At 42.0% G+C, this 22,735-nt stretch overlaps 1 protein-coding gene across 1 annotated transcript; it reads left to right on the forward strand.

The window, feature by feature from the left end:
• Positions 1-1,048: 1,048 nt before the first annotated feature.
• LOC106638729 (uncharacterized) lies at positions 1,049-22,716 on the forward strand. The gene is made up of 3 exons (XM_014352052.2): positions 1,049-1,193; positions 14,241-14,297; positions 15,833-22,716. Exons 1-3 carry the CDS (start codon positions 1,049-1,051, stop codon positions 22,714-22,716), a joined length of 7,086 nt encoding a protein of 2,361 aa, XP_014207538.2.
• Positions 22,717-22,735: the final 19 nt, after the last annotated feature.

Below are 22,735 nucleotides of genomic sequence, written 5' to 3' on the forward strand. Positions count from 1 at the left end.
CGTCGCCTATGAATTTTAATGCGCCTTTAATATGGGGTCGCTCGTTCAATAGTTCCTTTTTTTTCTTTTCAAACGAAATATTGTTGCGAGCAAAAAAAAAAAGAGCTTCGAAAATAGAATAAACCGAGTCCCGCCAGAGTATACATTGAAATAGTCGGTCGAGCGACAAATCAGCCGGGATTCCTGAACGCGTTTGAATATTAAGTTTAATCGCCGGTGCACCTAAAAAGAGAAAAAAAAAATCAGCGCAAACACTGTCGGCTCCTGGATGTCCGACGACGAGCGGCGTCGAGCTTGAGACGTACCTTCGAAGACCCCGTGTACACACACACACTGCACCCAGTAGAGGGAGAAGTAAAAGGAGGAAAAGTAGGAGGTGGTGGTACACACAGGAGCGAGTTAGCCGTGGCTTCACGGCAAAAGAGAGAGAGGGACCTTTCTCCCGGTATACCTGAAAGAGGTTCGCGCGGTGGCGGCCTGTCGCGAGCCGTCGCGGATAACCAGTCAGTTCGCAGTGCAACACCCGAGGGAAGCCAACGAGAGACAGCCCCCGCGGTCCACAGGAGAAAGCTTTATTTTCATTTCTCCGGGAGACTCGCGATAATCCACTGCAGCTTTGCCCGCCCAATTTACCCACGCTCGTTGCCGATCGCTAAAGAGACAATCGGGAATAACGAAAACAAAAAAATCGAACCGGCTAAAAGAGAAAAAAAAAAAAGGGAGTGAAATACATACAATCGGTACAACCGGTCTTTATAGTCGTTGTTGTTGCTGTTGTTACTATTGTTGTTGTTGTTGTTGTTGTTGCTGTTGTTGTTACTGTTATTGTTGTTACCGTTATTGTTGTTATTGTTAATAGTGTGCACCGATAAATTGCAATAAAAGGACAAAAAAAAAAAAAAAAAAAAAAAAACAAATCCATACCGATACAGTGAGAGAAAGAAAGAAAAAAAAGCCCGTCTCAGATGCTCGTCGAGGCTCGTTACCCGCACGATTGAGGGTCACAGGCTGGCCGACACATGCTGCAAAAACCGGGCCCCCGCGCTACATGACAGCAGCCAGAGTTGATTCGCTTATCGCGTGCTCCACAGCCCTCGGCATGGGTGCCAAGACGGGGCCAGCCAGGCTCGTCCTGCTCGTCCTCGCCTTTGCCGCTGTCTCCGCGGCTACCACTACCGATCCCACCGATCGCGGTAAGTTACCAACCCTCGTACCCACATATACATACAATATGATACATAAATGTATACGCTTACCTGTTCGACGCGACTTTTGCACGTCGTCCACATGCTCCCGCGGGGGTCAACCACGCGCAATTCGATTTTCCACTTTTACTTTTACTCGTACGCGGCTGAGCTCCATGCGAGGCGTGGGCTTTCCAACTATAACAGCTGTTACGGGCGCGCGTGCGTGCAAAATTGCGACCGTCTCTCGATTATTTCAGGTATCACTGGCCCCTCTTTTCTCGCGTTTCGGGAAACATCTGTCTATCGGTTACAGAGCACATCTATGTATACCAAAGCGATTGAGCTTTTCCATCGCAACGGCATTGCGATTTCCCTCGCGGCGCTGTTTTCGCACCATTAGAAAGCCGAAATCTGGTTTTTTCCACCCCCCACCCCCTTTACCCACTCGCCGCGGCGATACTGCAAATTGAAAGTCCGCCGAGTGTCGTTGGATATTGTTTGAATAATTTTCCCCAAGACGTATACGCTTTTCTGAAAGTTTATCCGAGTGGAAAAGAGCGGGGGTGTGTAACTCAGCCGGAGGATAAAAAGCTGAGGTAAATCATTTTGTCGATCGGGAGACGAGCAATGGTACGTACATAGCCCTCCGGCAGTGTCGTACATGGTTCGATGAAACTTTCTCTTTTATGTCGTATCTTTATGCCGAACCCACTGATTTGGCCTTTTTTTTTTTATTTTTTTTTTGAAAACTAATGAGTTAATGGGCCATATAATTTTTGAAAGTCCGCGCGGGGATCTAACACGTTGGGTTTCGCCACGGCTCGAAAACGAGAAGGAGCGTACGTTTTATCCGCCGGTTCCATCGAAAATCCGTGATCCGATAGCGGTTACTTTCACCAAAAATATGCCGCCTCTGTCGAATTTGAGGTCAAGCGATGAATAATTAATCAATAAAAGGGAAAAAAAAAAAAAGAAATCATTTTCATCGTCCAGATCGTAACTTGGACCGTGAATTCATTACCGCGCTAATAATTAAACCATTCAGCTGTACTTTGGGAAAGCGATGGTTAAAAAAAAAAAGGAGAATTGTAATTCGTGTACGATTCCAAGCCTAGGAGAATTACCATTTTGAAGAGGAATAATAATAGCAAACGATTTGATTGACATGGGAAAATACGAAACTCCAAAGGCGCGTTGCTGTATGCGGGCTGGGGCATAAGGGAGGGGAGAAAAGATACATGTATAAGTTAACACTTTGACCCAAGCAAATCCGCGGTAGGTGAGCAATCTTCCTTTTACACCTTCACTTTCGTCATGAAAAAAAAAAAAAAAAAAAAAAAAATCAACGTTCCCATTCTCCTTGATGTAATTTTATCGCTGCCGATGATGGTTGTATTTTATATCCTCCCACGGGGGGGCGCCTACTTTTTTGCTGGCGCAACAATTCATTTTGATCGCGATCGTTGATTTTAATTTAACGCCGCGGTAAAAGCCAACGCGCTCCTCGATGTGTATTTACATCTTCCGCCGGAAAGAAAATAATAATAAATAATTTTTATATCGATGGTTTTACGTTCGAGGGGCACATCCCAGTGTTTACTCGGGCGACCGCTGTGCGCGGAGCGTGTAATTTTCCCCGCGTAACCGTTAGAAGACAATAATGAAATTATAGCCGTGGACGAAAGCGCCTGCCGTAAAGTGTAGGCCTATATACAAGTTGGATGGACGAAGGAGCGATGGTTACCAAAAAAAAAAAAAATAAAATAAAAACAAGAAGAGGAAGAACGCGTAGAAAGTTAAACTCTCCGCGAGTAAAAAAAAAAAAAAAAGAAAAGAAAAATAGGAATTTTTTGTCAAAATCCAAGAATGGATAACCCGCGTTGGCATAAACGTGGGTACTTTTAATCGTAGTGATGGGAGAACCTGAAAAAGTCACTTTTGCGAAATCCCGCCTTAATTGAAGAACCAGCCGGCGGTTTGGGTCGCCGTATATACGCTTGCGAAACACCCTCCCTGCCTTAATACATATACGTATATCTCTCGAGATTTAATTTGAACTCGGGTAAAAAAAAAAAAAAAATTATCTCGGCTTCCGAACCAGAAAATAAGAAAAATTTTCGTTTTTTTTCCCCCTTTTCCAATAAACTACCAGAGAATCGATGTATAATAGTTTGTTTTTTTCATTAATGATCGTCATCAGCGCAAACCGTGATTAATTGGCGGGACTTACGTTCGATATCCGTGAAAGGTCTCGCGGTAGTAATTTCCCGAGATGTATCCCAATGGACGATCCCTCTCTCACTCCGAATATCATTCAACTTTGGATTTATCGATGATTATCCGCGTGGGACGAGTTGAGAAATACATATGTACGTATGATGCGAGGGGGGGGAAAAAAAAAAGAAAAACAAAGTGGTCAAATTACCATGACAAGGCTCCGATGTATTTTCTTCCTTTGCGCTTACACGTACGGAATACTTACGACTTGTTATAGGAGTACGCGAGCGTTTACGTTTTTACGATTCGTCCGTAAATATATAATACCCAACCAGAAATTCTCGACGCGTATACGTATCGTTCAACTGCGCTGGGAGGCCTATTTTTCAACTGTCGAGTAAAAATCCCACGCATCGAGTGCTCGCAGTTTCCATCCCTCCAAGGTCCACTCGTTGTTTAATTGCAAGTCGATGAGGCAAAAAGGGGCATCACTGGGTTCTGGGAACCGCAAGTACAGATTTTCCGAACTCGCGGATGGAATTAGTTTGCATAGAGAGGATGAAATCATAATGTACAATAGAAGGCGGAGGAGGAGCCGCCGGTCGCTCTCTGCTGTTGGATGAAACGCAAGATGTGAAGGTACAGCGAGAGGCTGATGCAGTTTCTTCGGAGAGCCGAGCGGAGAGCACAAATGTTATAACATTATACACATATATATACATAATGTATATACCTTCCAAAAGTGTGTGTGCAGTACTCGCGAGTTTTGTACCCCAGTACATATATATATTAATACAGGCACACACAAGTCGTTCCCTTACGTGAGTGATGCAATATTAGAAAGTCTTCCTTCACTTCTATTATATATTACCCATGCATGCATGCATGCGCCTATCTCTTCTTTTCCCTTCTCTTTTCTTCTCCCTGCGGCTGCAGCGGCTGTTGTACTTGTATATACCTATACCACACGTATGTATACATTATAATATATACTGCCACTTCTTCATCTTTTCGTCCTCGCCATCTGTATACGTATGCATTCTCCCTCTCGGACCCTAGTTCGCTCGTTATACGTACCCTATGCACTGTGGTGTTGGCAATCTAGACCACCCGACCATGCAAATTGCGGCTTTAATTTTCTTTGTCTTTTCGAAATTTCGCTAAACTCGAGCACGCTAATGAGCGAGCGCAATCCTTGCCTCAGCCGAGGGAGACAAGAAGAAGAAGAAGAAAAGATGTTGCGAATGTCTTGCGAGGTGGGTACACTCGGTGAACTTTGATTCTTCTTCTTCTGGAAAAAGTTTAGGTATGTGTGTGTATACCTACTCGGGTTGGATAACTTGACGAGAAAAATCGTACTCATTTGTTGGAGAATTCCACCTGATGGAGTTGCTCGTAAGAGAGCGAGAAACGCGGTACAGACTACAGATCTGATGTACTTTCGAGCGCGTTTTGAGGAATCGTAGTAACGTAATCGTCGAATCGTTGGAAAATCGGTTGGTTTTTGTCGTCTCCATTTACCGATCGCCATTCATCGCATCGGACGATTTACCGATCCACGGTACATGGTGACCTCGTTTCTGATCGAATTTGAGACATACTTATGTACCTGTGTGACGAACACGGGATAGCTGTATGGATAAAAATGAGCAGCAAAAGAGAATCGGTTACGAGCCGGCGACGCAGGTGCATGCGTAAGGGCATGATCGCGACTCGCGATCGGGAGCAGGAAAACGGGAAACGAGCATAAAAAGAACGAGGAGGATGATAGTTGTTTGTTGTGACGGTGCTGCTTCTGCCGGTGCAGGTATGGGTGTATGGAGGAAAAAAAAAAGGGGGGGGGGGCGCAAGATCCGAGAAGATCGGTTTGCCGCTAGAGACCCAGTAAGCGCGAGAGATACAGAGATTCCCCACACGTGTACATGAGATACACACGCTGAAAAAGAGCGAGCAAGGAAAAAGATTGAATTGCGCTACCTAGTCGCGGAGCTGCTCGACCTGCTCGAGTTTAATCTAACTGTAACTCTCCAAGCGCTATACGTGCAGTACCTATATATATACTTGTACATATTGTATGTATGGATGTACTCCAGTGAGTACTTGTATCTTTCTCTCTTTTGGCCTCCCGTCCTTTCCACGACACCCTACGTATTTGTACACACCGTCTCCTTCTCCAGATCTTGTTTTTTTCGTTAACTCGCACTCGTCGTCCGTGGCATCGGGTATGCGTGTACGGAAGTAAAAACCAACCCTCCGCAAAACTGGAGCCTCGTCGTACCCAACGAAACTTTTCTACTCGCATCCTCGGTCATAGTATAGCCGTAGCTTTTGATCGAAAGATTTTTATTTTAATGGATGGGATCGCTGAGGTTTTTCCATATCGGTGCAAAAGACACGGTTATTTACCATTCGAGAAGAATACACACGTAACGGGCCGATTCGATCATCGGTGCTACAAAATCGGATGCGCTCAGTAATTACACTGTACTCACAAATTCAGGGATGTATGATGCTATAAATGTTATAAATCAAATGCTCATCACTTTGCTGCTTGACGTATACCTTTTCCCCCATGTACACGTGTATATGTATGGATCTATGTATACCTATACGTGCATGATGCTCTCTGTTCACGTAACTCGAGCAACGTTCTGTTCTATGCACTCCCCGGGAGACAGTACTGAGAACCAGGCCAAAATGTTAAGTGTTTCCCATCATCTATGAGGAGCACCGCGTACGAGGTCATTGCAGCCGCACGTATATATCTATTATACCTGCACACCGGAGTGCATTCGTATACTCGCGTACACGTGTGCTAAACTAACGTAATGTGGTATCGTTCCAACATCCTTATTTCAGGGTATATTTGGCCAAGCGCTGATTTTTTTTTTTTTTTTTTTTTTTGCTTCCACTTCCTCTCCTCCTCCGGCAGCGTGTGCTCAACTGCTTGCGCGTTTTCTGCGTGCACGGGCACCTATACTTTCTTTTTGAGCCGTCGTTAAGTGAGTTCTTTAGCTTATTCATCATATCTCATTCGCTTCGTTGTTTTCGACAAGGAATAAATAACTCGCTGATAATCGTTCTCCTTCGACCCAAATCCCCGTCAGCTCAATTATTGTTTTGATTCTTCTATCGAGCCATTAAAGTGTGAACAAATGGCACGCGCATTACCAAAACGAAAAAAAAACCTATGCGCATTTGAACCAGACTTGAATTAGCGAAGAGAATTGCATTACAACACAAATCACGAGGATGTAAGAGTTGGTGTACAGGTTGAGAGAGAGAAAGAGAGATTTGCTGTTATGTCACGCGAGTCGTAATAATATAATTAATAAAAATCAGGGTAACGCGCGCATCGCTGATTGTCGGTGTTTTTTTCGTGTGAAATTCTTCACGCGCATACCAACAGCGGTAACAACAAGGAGGAAAAAAAAAAAGAAGAGTGGCAGGCACGCCACAATATACACAACACAGGGAGAGAGAGAAAGAGAGAAGTTACGCGCTGCCTGCACTGTTCGTTAGTTTGATGATGATGATAATAATGACGAAGTGCACGCAGCCAGCGGCAGATGATTATCGCCCGTTGTACATACGCTGTATACTCGCTTTTGCAAGTGAGAGCCCCGCCAACCATGTAAACGCGACTTTACACGCAAGCTAACTTGCACACGTCGACGCGCTCGTTTGGCTTCTTACTTACTTATACTTGCTGTATAGGTATATACAGGAAAAACTCGGTGGTGGCGAGCAATAATTTAGATGTACCTGCATGGGTATATTGTAAACTTGCCTCTCGATTGACGATGCAGCGTTTATTTCTCATTCTCCATCATTGGCTCATAACATAATACATATTATACAAATAAGGTACAAATTATATACTTACATGGATTACATCTATCCTATTGCCGTTATCTTCATCTCCCGTTTCATTGTGGTGTGTTTGTTTGGGTGTACAACATCTGTTGGGCTCAAACGGACAATCGGTTGGCCGCAAAATCTAATCATTTTGCCGATTCGACTCGTTGTCTCTCTCGTTTCGTTTCCGCGATAAATATATGTACTAATCGCTCCGAGTGTATTTTAAAATCTTTTTTTCTTCTTCTTTTTTTACAACGACACTGATACGTGTGGATTGTGAAATTAATACTTCCGAATGTACATGGCACTAAAGCTTAAAATATTTCAATAAAACACATCAGATAACATTGATTGCGTCCTCCAAAGTTCAAATATCCCAATTACTCGTTGGAATTCAATGGGTTTCGTATAGAATCCCCGTTTCTCCATTATACTGTTGGAACAAGTGTTTTTTCCCAACCCTCTAACAGATCGCGATTAATTACATTTCATAAGATATAATGGTTTAATGGCTTATGAGTTTGAGAGGAAGACGAAGAAAAAAAAAAAAAAAAAATTACCGATAAAAAAAAAGTCATTAGAAAGTGGCATGAGAAAATGCACCACCACACACCCCAGGGAGAGCGAGTGCGTAAGAGCCAACGTAATAACCTTCGGCTTTCCCTCTTCGTTTTCAGATACCAAAATATATATATACAGATATAATGTATAGGTACCAATGTAGGCGCAGTGACGAGGACAGAGACAATAATCATCATTGGGCGTAAAAGCGACATTTGATACCGCCAATGTTAATCCGAAATCTATGTTTACAACCCATGGGAGTAATTGTAATTATTATTATTATTATTATTTTTTTCTCCGAAAGATATTTCGAAAGCCGTTTCAGTATCCGCGAACACACATGTAATGTACCCACGTACGGATGGTCCAGCAGGTAATATATGGGTACACACGTTGCGAGCAACTCGCTTCCTCGAAATCCACGTGATATGGCCTAAGGGCGAAAAGAAAAAAAAAAAAAAAAAGTAAATTCATTAGCTGGAGAAAGTATCCGCGCGCTTCATCGGCAGGTTGTACAAGCACTTATACATCGCAAAGCGGATGGGTATAATTATTCAAGGTGTACACGGGCCATAGTACCATTCCTCTCGGTGAAGACGTACTCATGCTCGTGTATATACGGCATATGTAAATGCAAACACGCTGTACCTACCTCGTATGGAACATGGATTGTACGTGCGAATGCGCAAAAAGTCATGTAAGCCTGTCTTTGGTGTCGCAGCGCGAAATCTTCAGGTATACTTACCGATTTTCGTCGAGTACAATGTACAAATATAAATATATATATATCGGCAGGGAGTAGGTGTATACCAAAAGAGAGGAGCCGAGAGTTGGCCAGGTTGTTGGACGCAAAAAGTGAAGGGGAGGGGGTTGAGGAGGATGGGGGATACACTTACACACCATCCACAAGGTGTACACTTATACTTATATACAGAAAGAGAAAGAAGAGGGCTTGGTCTATCGGACGGCCTACTGGCACGAATACCGCGACTCGCGCCTTTCTACTTTGCCTCATCTCTTCTCGCTTTGCGCCCCCCCGATTCCCCAGCTTCCAACGGCAAGTATATAACTTACCTATCTCTGGTATATATATATATACGCGTACTTACCTCTCGGTGCAACACACTTACACGTGCAAAGTAGCATCGACCCTCGGACTATATACGCACGTGCAGTGCTTGGCGCTAAGATTTCGACTGCCGAAACCTGAATCTCGGCTCTCTCGGACTAAGTAGTGGAGTTGGGAAAATCTCGAATCCTTGATTACAAAGTAAAAGCACTTAAGCGCTGCTAATACCGCGTTAATTAACAAAACACCAGAAGAGGGCCAACGTGTTGTGTACGCGGGTCCCGCGGGCTATAGGCACTTTTGCAATGTATATACGTATACTCCACGGGAGCACCCGCACTTATACATCATAATAATACACTTTCCGCTCTCACCTTGCACCTTGGCCGGCCACGTATATTTACCAAAGTGGGTGAGAGTTGAGTGGAGCATGTAGCCGGTGTGTGCCGCCAGTCCGTTATGTGAGCCGAAGGCCATTCGAAATTCGTTGATCCGCTGGCCCACATATTATTATTATCTCTCTCTCTCTTTGCGATTCTTCTTATGTACGTAGTTTCTCTATTGGTGGGTACCTGATTATCTCGTCGTCTCGGTGATCGTTATCGTCGTCATCACGTACGGACGAATAAAGTAGGCATACAATATAATATATGCGTTACAGAAATGGTTTCGAACTCCTTGAATCGAAAAATCGGTATGGAAAAAAAAAAAAAAAGTACCAGCACTCGAGAATCTTTTCGGTAGGTGTGTCTTGTGAACAATAGATCATATAGCTTCCAGCGAGCAAGTGGTGCTCCAATTGGCACGCCGCGAGTCTTTGCGAAAGTGAATTAAACAGCGAACGGACGAACGCTCGGCTTGCGCGTATTGTTGTTATTGTTTAGCATACGGTGAGCCAAGTAAGTATCGGGCTAAAGTACAATACGCGCTGATTTAATTGACACAGGTGTCGTCCCGCATAACTGCGACAAATGGCACTTTTGTGCCATACATAAGAATTCACCTGCTCGGATGCGTATACATAGGCATTTAATAGCGACTGTCTGCACAATCAGCTCGTATAATAATGTGTAAAATAGCGTGTGCCGATGCGTGCGTTGTTGTGCATACAAAGCAAAGCTTAAAAAGTACATATCTGACACAGGGAGCTCGAAAGGCGTAGGACACCATGTGCCTATACGGCTACCGTATAATAATACTAGACAATGCTGCGGTCTAGCTTCTTGCGAAACAGGTATTATGTACATAACATGCGTGTGTATACATACACGTAACATTGTAGTTTAGAAGGGGTATATAGGTAGTGGTGGAGACAGAGTAGGCGATTGACTGATGCCGCTGTGTCACCGCACTGCCTACATATGCATAAGTATAGACTGCAACTCAACAGATCCCAACTTAGAGGGAAAGAGAGCTTTTATCTTTTTTTTTTTTTTCAAGGCGATTGCTAGAAAAAAAGGAAAAAAAAAAAAACAAGATGATTGTTTTGCCGATAGCCTGATTGACCAATCAAATAATGCGTATGGTATATATACAGTTGCAGGGATTGAACGTAGTATATTAGCGATGAAAAATAAAAAGTTTCGGGGGGGTTGAGTGGTTTTTTACGCACGAGGGGACTGCAAAAAAGCGCAGGAGAGTTATTACTGCTCGCTGCACGAATCGGAGATGCGTATGTACATAATATATATATATTTACGTAGCAAAGAAATAAGGAGCATAAATAATGCAGTCAATGGCGGTGAGTCAGTGCAGGAGCTTTTGTCAAGCAAACTCAAACGCATATATAGGCGCATATATTTATAGTTGTGCAAACGCGCGTGCAATGCGTATATACATATATATATATATATATATATATATATCAATTGATAATGCGAACGCGAGTAGCCTAATAGACTAACCATGCAGATATTTATATGGTGTTCGTACAACATATGGACTGTGTTCTCGACGCGCCTGCCTACGTATAGCATTATACTTTTGGTCACATGCATAAGTGGGTGTATTATAGGTATACCTACGTGCAATGTTCTAGTTGGCTAGCAGAGCGCCCAAGCGTGCTCTTGCATGGGTTTATCATACCTATACTGACTTGCAATAATACACGTTGTATATTTGAATATGTCGCCGAGCCTTGTAGCAATAATGCTTCGTTTTTTCTTGTTTCCTTATTTTTTTTCTCTCTCTCTCGGTACTTTCTTATATTCCCTCTGCTTTGCCTTTTTGCCCGAGTCCTCTCCTTTTTGCTCTCACCATGCGTGCAAACAACGCGAGCGTGTAAGTTACCCGGCGCATGCAGGGTATACCAATTCGAAGAGCTGCGGTGATTTCGACGCTTCGCCCGTTGCGTAAACGTCCGACGATCCGTGAAAAAGTTTCACTTGCGCGCTTCAATATTTCTCTCCCCCCCCTTTTTTTTTTCTTTCCTCAAAATTATACTTTCCGGGTTTGTCGCTGTATAAAAATGAGGGGCTTATAGGTGCCGCATACGTTTCCTTGAGTCTCGAATTATACTTGAGCCACATTCCAACGAAGCATACGAAAAAAGAAATTCGATTTCGTTCTCGCATATAATTTCCAGGTTACTCCAACGAGCGCGTGATATTTTAAAAACTCCGTGATTATTCTTGGACCATCATCATCATAATCCACGAAATAACTCAATAAACGTCACCCGGTACGGTGTCCATGTTAATCGACAGAGCCAAAAAAGGCGTGTCGTGGATATACAAGTTATGCTTTTTTTTTTTTTTCCTACAAAATGTGATTGTTGAATACCTTGAGTGCAAACGTTCAAGGGAGTAAAGCCAATCAGTCGATCAAGGCGAGTAAGCTCCGCTCGTTGTATATATATGATTATACACGCGACACCCCAACAAAATGCGGGAGCAGAGAAATCCGCGAAAAAAAAAAAAAGTGTCTCGGGGTTTCGTCGTCGAAGCGAGCCTCGCGAAATTACAATTCGAGAGCAAAAATCAGTGTCGAGAGCGCACAGAGCGTCGCGTGTACATCAGGTACATCCTACGTCATTACCGAGATGATGATGATGACGACGATAATGATGTCGGCGATCCTATAGCTATGTATCCAGGCATCGGGGGGAGCCTCAAAGAAGCGCCAGCGCTTTCACCCTCGATACTTTTACTCCTCGTGCCAAGTGTGTGTGTGTGTGTATCGATGCGTGGCCACTTACATATACATGTAATAAACACGCAAAGCGGCGAACCTATACCGATGAGAAGGAGGGGGGGGGGGCTATACGTACTGGCAAACACACAACCATTATGTGCCACATTCCAAACGCTCCTTCTTTTCCGGATTCCGGATCTGCACCGGCACCACCACCCGAGACGCACACACAAGAGAGACCAGCCGCGACTTTTCGAATAAACTCTCACTTGGCGCGTGTGCCCTCCCCCCCCGACGCTTGCGCGTGAAATCCCGCCGAGCTCGCCAAACCAAACTTCTGGAGAGATCGACTTTCTTATATTAATTTCGCTCGGCCGTCGTATATGTACATTATGGAGGTACTTCTCGGCTATTATATTGTAATGGAGCACATTAGGCATTATGAGCTTCCGTTCGTTCTCTCTCGCATTATTTTTGATCCTCGATCGATCATTGCTACATACCTGAGCGATCGGTTAAAGTCTCACACCAAAGATCGTTGCCGATCGGCGCGGGTGAGTATATAGTTTCGGGGCAAATTATTCGCAAAAGCGACAGTGTAGCGGCAGGTGCCTCGTCGGGTCTCGGTTTCAAGGAGACCCGCGCGCGAGAGAGCTGCACACATATATAAAGAAGAGGTCGGGCCGGCTATACGTGTGTGTTATATGTATATATGCATGTGGCGCGGCCCCATGTGCATGCAATACGGAGCGGCCGAGCCGAATGCCGATCGACGATCGCTCTTTCCCACGTTTCCCAACTTTCTCCCTCGGCTCGAATCTCTTATACATATGTGCACATACGTGTATATATACCATAGCAGCTCCGGGCCCATCCAGCATCCTCACCGTCTGGTGCAGCCTTCGCATCGATCGCACAATACATATAGGCACTAATATTGTAGATACCGATACCTCCGAACGAGTGTATTGAGCGATAGGTGGGTTGTTGCCGTGTGGTCGCGTGCTTATAGTACGCTGTCGACTCCTCGCGACAACAACCTTAGCCGCCGCTGGCCGTATATTTCTCTTCCGCCAACGCGAAAGTTGGTTGTTACACACGCGTTATGCACCTATATAATATATGATACTTCATAGTCGAACGATTCGACGCCAATGAGGCGTTTTGCAGTACGTATGTTATATCCACATGTGCACTTTACAACTCTGCACTTACAGGTAGTTGTTACGACCGATGCCGAGTTCTGCACGCACTTGTAGGTGTAGCGAAAGCGACAGTCACCTCCTGCTGTGGACTCGCTCGCTCATGCCATCAGATTCTAATTCTCCAGCCGATTTTCTTCCTCGTATCTTCTTCCCGAGCCCTTGTGTCTGCAATCGCGGTCAAATTACCGGATGCCGCGCTACATTGTTCTATTTGTTTCGTGGCACCGGTAGGTCTCGACAGTTTTTTTTTTTTCCTCCCCTGCTCATCTTCGATACACTCGGGGATCGAAGAAAAACCATTCGCGAGAATATACGTATGGTCATATGCGCGACGGATAAGTATAGCTGCATCAGGTGAACGTTGCGAATGGAAGGATATGTCTGCGCGTCGCTTGACGCAGAAAGGAAGAAGTATATAGGAGGAGGAGAGGAAGAACTGGGAGTCTCGTCGTCTGGTTCAGAGAGTCGGTCAAATAACTGTATACACGGAGGCCGTGAACGACGTTTCCAGCTCGCGTCAGAGTATCGCGACTACTTACTTATACGTATTTGTGTACTTATGCACGCACTTCTTCTTCTTCTTCCTTTACTCGTCCGTATACTTATACACACCAGTTACTACGATCTATAGTGTTTATCCTCTTGACACGTTTTATTTCAACACTTGCGTCACGTACCCGTATACCGGTAAAATGTGCTAGTTGACCATTATTTTGTCAACTCGAAACAAAATCCCCACATGCTCAGCTCGGCCGCGCGCGCCTGTTCATAAGTACGCGATTTTACGATTCTTTTACATCTCTAAATTATGTTATACGCGCACGCGGATGTATATTTCTTTAAATTTGTTTGTTTATACAGTCCCTTGGTTCATCATCGCACGTTTGACCTCCTTCGGGAGACATAGTTTAGTTTTTTTTTTTTTTTTTAAATTTTACATTTATAAGGGTTTTAGCAAAGGACGATTTTTCAGTTTTCGAGATGATCTTTTTGTTTGTATTTCAGAGAAAAACTTTTTACAAAAGGAACTCAAGGCTTCGAGAACTCGAAGGGACTTGGACGGTAAGTCTTGATTATTAGCAGTTTAAAGAAGAAAAAAAAGAATAAATTTTATTTGCTACATAAACGCTGCTGCTGATAAATATTACAAAGCTCGTTGCTTTGCTTGTAAAAAATAAAAAAAAAAAACAAAAAAAAACAAAAAGAAACCAATTGAGTTTCAAAGTAATTCAAAAATAACATTATGCGTCTATGTACATACATTATCAATCACTTTTCATAAAATAACAAACGTGTGTCTGTGTGTGTCTCGCAATTGTAATATATTGTATAGTCTTCATTATAAGTATTAATTTTACAAATAACAACGTGTGCAACTTACGCTATCATGATGAAAAAAAAGTGTAACAAGACACACTGCAACTATGTATTAAAAGCATGTTTAACGACAACATAATCATGTACAGTAATTACAAAGCTAGCCTTATCATTATTCTTCTTCTTTCTTTGTTCTGTTTCACAATTTTTCTGGAGCCTTACATTTTCACGAGTTGACGCGATGTGCGGCCTTACACGTGAACTCAAAGTAAACTCACGCTTTTTTATCGTGCTTTAATTTTATTATCATTATTATGATTATTTTAATTATCATTATGATTGTTATTCATACGCTTAAATATACTATTAATCACATATACTCTTTTCACATTGTACAAATTGCTGTATTTTATACTCACATTACCAGCAACTTGAAGACGCCTTTTCAAATCATTGGAATCCAAATTATGCTATAATATTGCGAGCTAGTGATTATTCATCGCTAGCTCTTTGAACATATTAAATTGATTTATTCAGCACGATAAAATTACTTTTGCAACAACAAATTAAATCACATATGCTTAATAACTATCATGCGAAATTTTGATTTGGACAGCAAAATTTCATTTTACTAATTTAAAGAATAATAACAATAAATTTCTCGACTATCATAATCACTTAATGCTTCTTTATTGACATTAAAAACTGCACTGTGTTATGGAATACTGTAAAACTTTGCACATTCATTTGCTCTCTAAAGTGTATATTTAAAACAAATGTGTTTCTTCACCACGATTTGAATGGCTTTTATAAATCTTTGCAACAATCAAACCACATTGTTAATTGAAACAAGGGTTTATTAACGTAAGGAAGGCTTTTTCGCGGTGCAACTCAAGTCGCAAGCAAGCAACTAATTTTAGAGTCTACTAAGATTGTTTCTGTCTTTTTTTTCTGTTTCTGTTACTGCTCCCGTCTGCTCCCTGCCTTCAACTCTTCTGAACAACTGGATGCCGTCTGCCTTCAACGTCCGTTCGCCACTTCGTCTCTCTGACAATCTACATTTTTAAATAAACTGACGACAAACTTCAACGACACGGACAACCAACTATTCATTTTTTGTTTAACATTGACACATCTCGATACTTTTAACACTGCCTCATTTTGGGTGTAACACGCATTTTTATTTTAACATAATCACGAATAATTAAAAAAAAAAAATCCCCTTTAATTAAACAATGAATTTCTAAAAATGATTTATGGAACAACGTTTTTTTGATTAGAAAATATTACGACTCTTCTGTTGGTACCCGCTCGTTCCGGTAAATCTGCTCCCCCGGTTGGAATTTTATCAAAAACTGCACGAACTTTCGTTCAAGATGGCGCAAGTACAGAATATGCCACGCAAGTGGTGGGTACAACTTTGGACAACGGTCGTTATTATGCTAAAATTTTGTCCACGTCGAGCAGAGTTTTTTACGACAAGGACATATCGCCAGATGAGTCAGCACCTTTCGTTGTTTATCCATCAGCGCCGTACGAAGGAAACAGAAATCCAAAACCTATCCAAAATGATCCGTTTCTCAAAAATTCGGCAGATGGAATCGGGAAAAAGGATGAAAGTGTCAAACAATCTGTAGGCTTGAAGGAAGATTTGAATGATCTAAAAAACAACGATATTTTCGGCAAAGTTGAAAATGAGATACATTTTAAGCCAGCCAAGGTCAGAAACGAAGATCTCCCGACGTATACGGTCAAGCAAGATTACGTAACAAAAGACGTCGATATTATTGCTCTCGATGACGAACAGCACAAGGCATATCGTCCACGAGTGCCAAAGATTTTTAAACCCCAGCCCAAAGTTTCGTCAAAAAAACAGGACCTTAAACCATTATCTACGGTCACGTATCGTGGATTCGCTGATTTCACTACAACAGTGAGCGATACAGTAATTGTTTTTTCTCCAAGTACAGCTCCAGCACCAGTTGGACGCCCGGCAACAACGATTAAAGGTGATGCAACGCTTCGCCCAGACGACGGGGTTGCTATTTTGAAAATTAAGCCAACTAGTGTTCATTCTGGAGACAAACCGACCGCGACAACTCAAGCTCGTAGTCAGTATCTCGATAAAGAGCAGGTTAAGGATACTGAAAAATTAAGTAGCATTTTCGATCTTCAGCCGAGTACGATTGGGGAACCAGAAGCTCCTCATTCTGATAAATCGACTAGCCCTCTGCTTCTAACTTCAGACGAGAAAACTGGATTGATCAAAGTTATTGATTCTACAACTTCGTCGAAAGGAACGACAACACATTACATGAGCTCCATTTACGGTACTTACGTTGGCACTAACTATGCCCAGATTACAATCACGTCGTCAAACGTCTACTTTTATCCGGATGATAGTACATCTTTATATGAAAATGTACCGCCAAATAACGAGGAAGTTCAGGATTCTGTGGTAAAAAATAATTTGAGACATCCAAGTAAAAGCAGCACCACGGAAGAACCAACGGAAAATGAACTCGGAAATGACGTGATTCCTTTGAATCGAGGTCGTAGCATCAAAGGTTTATCTCCGAAAAACCAGTTTTCAGTTATAAAAGAACAAAAAGTTCTCCACTCCGATGACAAATTATCATTAGCTACGAGACTTTTACCATCGACTATTTACAAAACTTTTACCTATTTTACAACATTTTTTATTCCTAACAAATCTGAAACTAGTACGTCCGTGAAATCAAGGGAAGTTGTTTCTTCTGAAATAACATACTTAACAGAATTAATATTACCAACAAGTACACAAACAACACCCCTTGCTACAACAAATACTCCCGATCTAAGTGATAAGACTGAAATTTCGTCCAATACAAAAATGATCGAAAATACAAATAATCAGAATCATCAAGAAGTTGAAGAGATACAGCTAATATTCAAAACTATATTTACAACTTTTACCTATTTGACTACGTTTTATGATGAATCAACAACTAGCGTTTCTAGCCGAAAAGTAACAGCCACTAACGTGATTACGCAAACGATCGACCCCTTTAGCACTTTAGTCGATACAGATGGATACATTGAAAAAGATACATCAACTACAATAGTACCAACCAAAGTATCAGATACTTCATTCATAACTTCCAGCACTGCTGTCTCTGATGCTCAGGATGATTATTATACTACAGTTACCGAAGATACAACTGAAAATATACCAACTGATATTCCGGATCAGTTGACAACGATAGAAGAACAATCGACTACAGAGCCACCAGAGCCTGAAGAAATTACCGATGATTCGTTATTAGTCGTACTTGAGCCAAGCTCGATGATAAATGAACCAGCAAAGTCACAAAGTGAACAATTAAAAACTTATTATACAACTTATACCTATTTCACAACAATAATTGTCGACGATGAAACGGAAATTGAAACAAGAACTGAAGTGTTTAGTAATTTTGTGACTGATGACATTCAGCCTACAAGTGCATCGTCTATCACTCCAACGACCAGTTCAACGGTTTCTCAGTCACAACCACCTCCTGAAATTTTAGCGTATTTAAATGCGCTTAAAAATCAAAAATCTTCCGAGGAAGCTCGTTTGCTCGCCAAACAAGTTCAAGAACAAACAAAAAGTACAACAGAAATCGCGAATGAAATTACAACTGAAGATTTGCCATTATCTTATACTGATGAGCCAACGACGATGTTAGATGATCTAAGTAGTACCGAAAAAATTCTCAATGATGGAGAAGTTTTGGGATCAATGAAAACAGATGTCATCTTTTCTTCGAGCTCAGGTGGAAGTACTGTGATTGATGTAGCAGAGAAAAGAAACGGCGTACCAGAAGATCAAGAATTGTCAGAGACAAATCATCATGATGTAGAACCGGCGCCAACTCTACTGTTGCAAACTTCTTATACTACTTACACATATTTTACAACCATGTATAATGGAGACGCAACTGATGTTGTTAGTCGCTTAGATACAGTTACAAATATAGTGACTGAAACTATTAAGCCAACAGCTGTGTTGCAGCCAGAATCGAAAACTCTTCAACCGTTGACGTATTTTACTACTTTTACGTATTGGACTACTTTTATTAAAGGAGATGAAACTGCGACAACAAGTAGAGAAGAAACTGTGAGTAATGTTGTGACTCCTGGTGTGTCAGAAAGTTCAGCAGTGCAATTAGATGTTGTGAAAACTTACAGACCTTTCGTGGTGGCGACTCCAGTTCACAATAGTATTACAGAAATAAAGCAGTCAAAAGCCACATCTGATAATGAAGTAACAACATCGCAAAATGTTTTATTGAAAGAAATTCCAACCATCAAAGTTAACGAATTACGTTCGACACTATCACCGGAACCTGTCACTCTTTATACCACATACACTTATTTTACAACTTCTTACGTTGGAAATTCAACAATATTAAACAGTAGATTAGAGACAATAACTAGTGTATCTTATCCAGACGATTTTATAGTCAAGGCTACACCTAGAGCCATCGGGAAACAACCGCCTTCGACTCAAGTATTGAATACCGAGGAAAAAGTAATTGAACCAAGTAAAGTTGACGAATCTCCTAAAACTGGATTGTTATCAACTATTCGCTTAAGTCAGGTAAACGATGGGACCACAACTCATTTTATGACTGATATTTATGGTACATACATAGATGGTCTTTATGCTCAAGTTGTTGAAACTTCGACGCAAGTTGAACAACCAACCCCTATATACGCACCATCAGCCACTCCAGTACTGCCAACTGGTATTTTGTCTCTGAACAAAGGCAGCATAATAGATGCTGACGAGATTACAACAGTGTATTATACTACCAAACAAATTGGTTCTTCGATAAATGATCTTTATGTCAAGGTTATAGAAAGTACCTCTTCAACAGAAATCGATAATGATAAATTGATAACCTATACACCAGTTATAGGACACAAAACTGGCCTCGTGAGATTGATTAAGGGTCTAATTGAAACTAATGATACAACGACTTACTATGAATCAAAGGTCATTGGTACGAGTATAAATGGAAGATATGCTCAAATAATAGAAAGTACATCTAGTTATCTTATTTCCAAACCAACATTAGTTATGAATGTAAACCCGACATCTACGTTACCACCAAATGCAGCGACAGATATTACAAATATTTCCCCTTCTCCTGCAGTTATACAATCATCAATATCCGAAGATACCTTGAGCAATGATTCAGAACAAGAGGATCATGAAGAGGATGATGAAAGTGATGAACAAAAATTGAAAAAAAAATCAAGGCTGACATTTTCTTCCAGAAAAAGAACTTCAAGCACTCCCCCAATAAGGCCATTTGCATCAAGAAGCAGGCCAACATTCAATCCGAAAAGAAAACCTCAAGGTGCGACAACTATTACGAGAAGTGACATTACTCCAACGGTAACAGCTACATTGGCAGGAAAAGGAAGTCGATTTTCATCTTCCAGGGGCAGGAGTATACCTACTTTGGGTTCCGCAGCTCTTAATCCTTCAAGTTCTAGGCGCTTTTCTGGTAGAAAAAGTTCTCTATCGTCTACGCCTTTATCACCATCAAGTCAAGTGTCTGGTACTGCACGGAGTAGAGGATCGATCAGAGGAACTTCATCATCTACTTATGCAGGAAGCCGTCGTGGATCTACATCTGTAAGAGGATCTTCGATACGACCAACAAGTCGAGGTAGTTCTACAATTCCAACATTGCAGTCGACTAGATATAGACCAGGAATACGTCCTTCTTCCATCCTTTTGAAAGTTACATCGACTATTCGACAAGATGACCAAGAAGATAACGCAAATGAATATACCACTGCCACTTTAATAACCGAAGAAACTCCAGTCATCCAAGAGGAATCAGAAGATGAAACTGCACCTCCTTCAACAACAACAGAGTCATCAAGAAAATCGAACAATCCACTTTTGAGGTTCAGAAGGCCACATGCCTTTGGCAGTGGAGTAAAATCATCGACTCCAAAAGTGACTACTACAACGGCACCAAAACGAACAAATAACGTATCAAGACCGGCTGTGAATAATCGTACTACAAACGTCAGAGCAAGACCTACGGTGGCTACTCATACGACAAAATCACGACAAAGCCAATCCAATCTTTTTCCACCAAGAACCTTATTTGGCAGAAAGCCGGACGTAACGGAGCCACCCGTAGAAACTAAAAACGAAAGTGTCGAAGATGAAAATTTTGAGGACGAGCCAGTTAAAGAAATAACAGATAATGACTATGAAGGATCTGAGCAGCAAGAAAATGCTCCATTGACCAATCAGAAGACTATTCCTAATGAAACGAAAAATTCAACGCAAATTAAGCCATTCACTAGAGTTGGGAGAGGCAGAAGAGTACGTCGACAAACTAACCAAACACGACCTTTAAATTCTCGCTTTCGAAGACCGATTTCTCAAACTTCAAATGTAGAAGACGAAGTGGATAGTGACTCAATTTCAAGTAAAGAAGATATTTCCAAAGTATCAAATAACGATGCTAGATATAATACTCGCGCCAGAATTTTGACTGCGACATCTCGTCCGAATCATAGTGCTAATAAAGAAGACAAGTCATCCGAAGAGTATTTTGATAACTCGCAAATAAGAACAAGATCAAAAGCAACTAGTCCTGTTAGAGGTTCTCGAGTAAAGCCATCGCATGTAAATAATTCCAATAGACAATTTACACTTCGGGAGAAAGAAGGTGCAACGGCAAAGCCAAGTTACAAAAGAAATAGTACACCCACGAGAGGAACTAGCATTAGGACGAGAAATACTTCAAGATCGAGAACTGGGACAAATAGATATCAAGACTCAACCAACTCTCGGCGGACTTCCTCGCGAACTGGCTCTAGAGGAGGAGCTAGAAATAGTAATCGTAGAATAACACCATCCAGAGGAAGATTGAGCTCTCACGAGGATTATCGTGATGACAGTGATTTTGATGGTACGATAACTGTTACTCATTACGTACCCACTGAAGTCACAATTCCGGTCGTTAACAATGGTATTACAGAAAAACGAAATATTATCACAGCTCAAGCAAGCACGGAGGTTATAGGTCCCGATCGTTACAGTACCATTATGAATTCGGATGGTCGGGATGTAGTTGTTCTGGCAAGTGAAAAATCAGGCACCAATTTCCATGGCCAGCTAGAAGTTACTCGTTTTTTCATTCATGAAACTCCAACGACAAAAGTTTCGCATGTGTTAACATCTTCGGGTGGTCGTCGATTTTCCCAGCCTATTGTAGTTCCTTCCACAGTCTATTCAATCGAGAACGTCGTTTCTACCTCAATGGCTCGTTTATCGGACAGTGCACCATTGGCGAACATAATACTCTCTCAATTGTTGCGGGGCCAGTTTGGACAGCCAAACCCATTAGTCTCAGGCTCTACTGCCACACCGTCAACGCGGTATGATACTCGCGCAACAACGTACGTCACTACAATCACTAAGCATCAAAGTACAATTATTCCCTTGACTTTCCGTGGTAAAGAAATTTTAACAACTCTTGTCGATACTACAACCGATGTAGTTACTGCTACCGAATTCATCACCGATACAATTGTTTCAACGCCCACTCTTGCTTTACCAGCAGCAAACCTCAATTCACTTTTACTTCTTCTCCAACAACCACAAGCTCCGCAACAACCAAATCCTTTGTTGGATCCATTACTTGCAGCAGCTCCATTTTTTTCACAAAGTAACACTTTACCTGGAGAGGTTGAAAGAAGAAACCAACCCGTAGATTCCGATTACAAGCCAGACAGTTATGAAGATTTATCGGATGAAGAAGTCGAAAAATCATCAAAAGGAAAAGGATCATCAGAGTCCTCAGAATCGAGTGTCATAACTTTATACGTCTCAGGGCGCAGACCTGGTGAATTCAGTACAATTCTCAGCACCGTTACACTTGAAGAGGAAGCTACGAGTACTAGAGTCAAAAGACATGCAGACGAAGTAACAGTGACTGCGTCCCTCTCTCCATCTTTCTATCAGCAAGCAGCTTCCGAGCCAGTGTTGGTTGTGTTGGACGGGAGTGAAGAGCCAATCGGCGCGCACGCACCTACTCAGAGTCTCGAGAGCGTAGTGGGCGATGTCGGACGGCACATTTCCACATCCGTTTTTCTTCATTAATTCCATTTTCACGATACAG

This window comes from Copidosoma floridanum, unplaced genomic scaffold (genome assembly GCF_036245765.1).
Source record: "Copidosoma floridanum isolate Cflo_tuat_1 unplaced genomic scaffold, Cflo_Japanese_pri ptg000030l, whole genome shotgun sequence".
NCBI classification, from domain to species: domain Eukaryota; kingdom Metazoa; phylum Arthropoda; class Insecta; order Hymenoptera; family Encyrtidae; genus Copidosoma; species Copidosoma floridanum.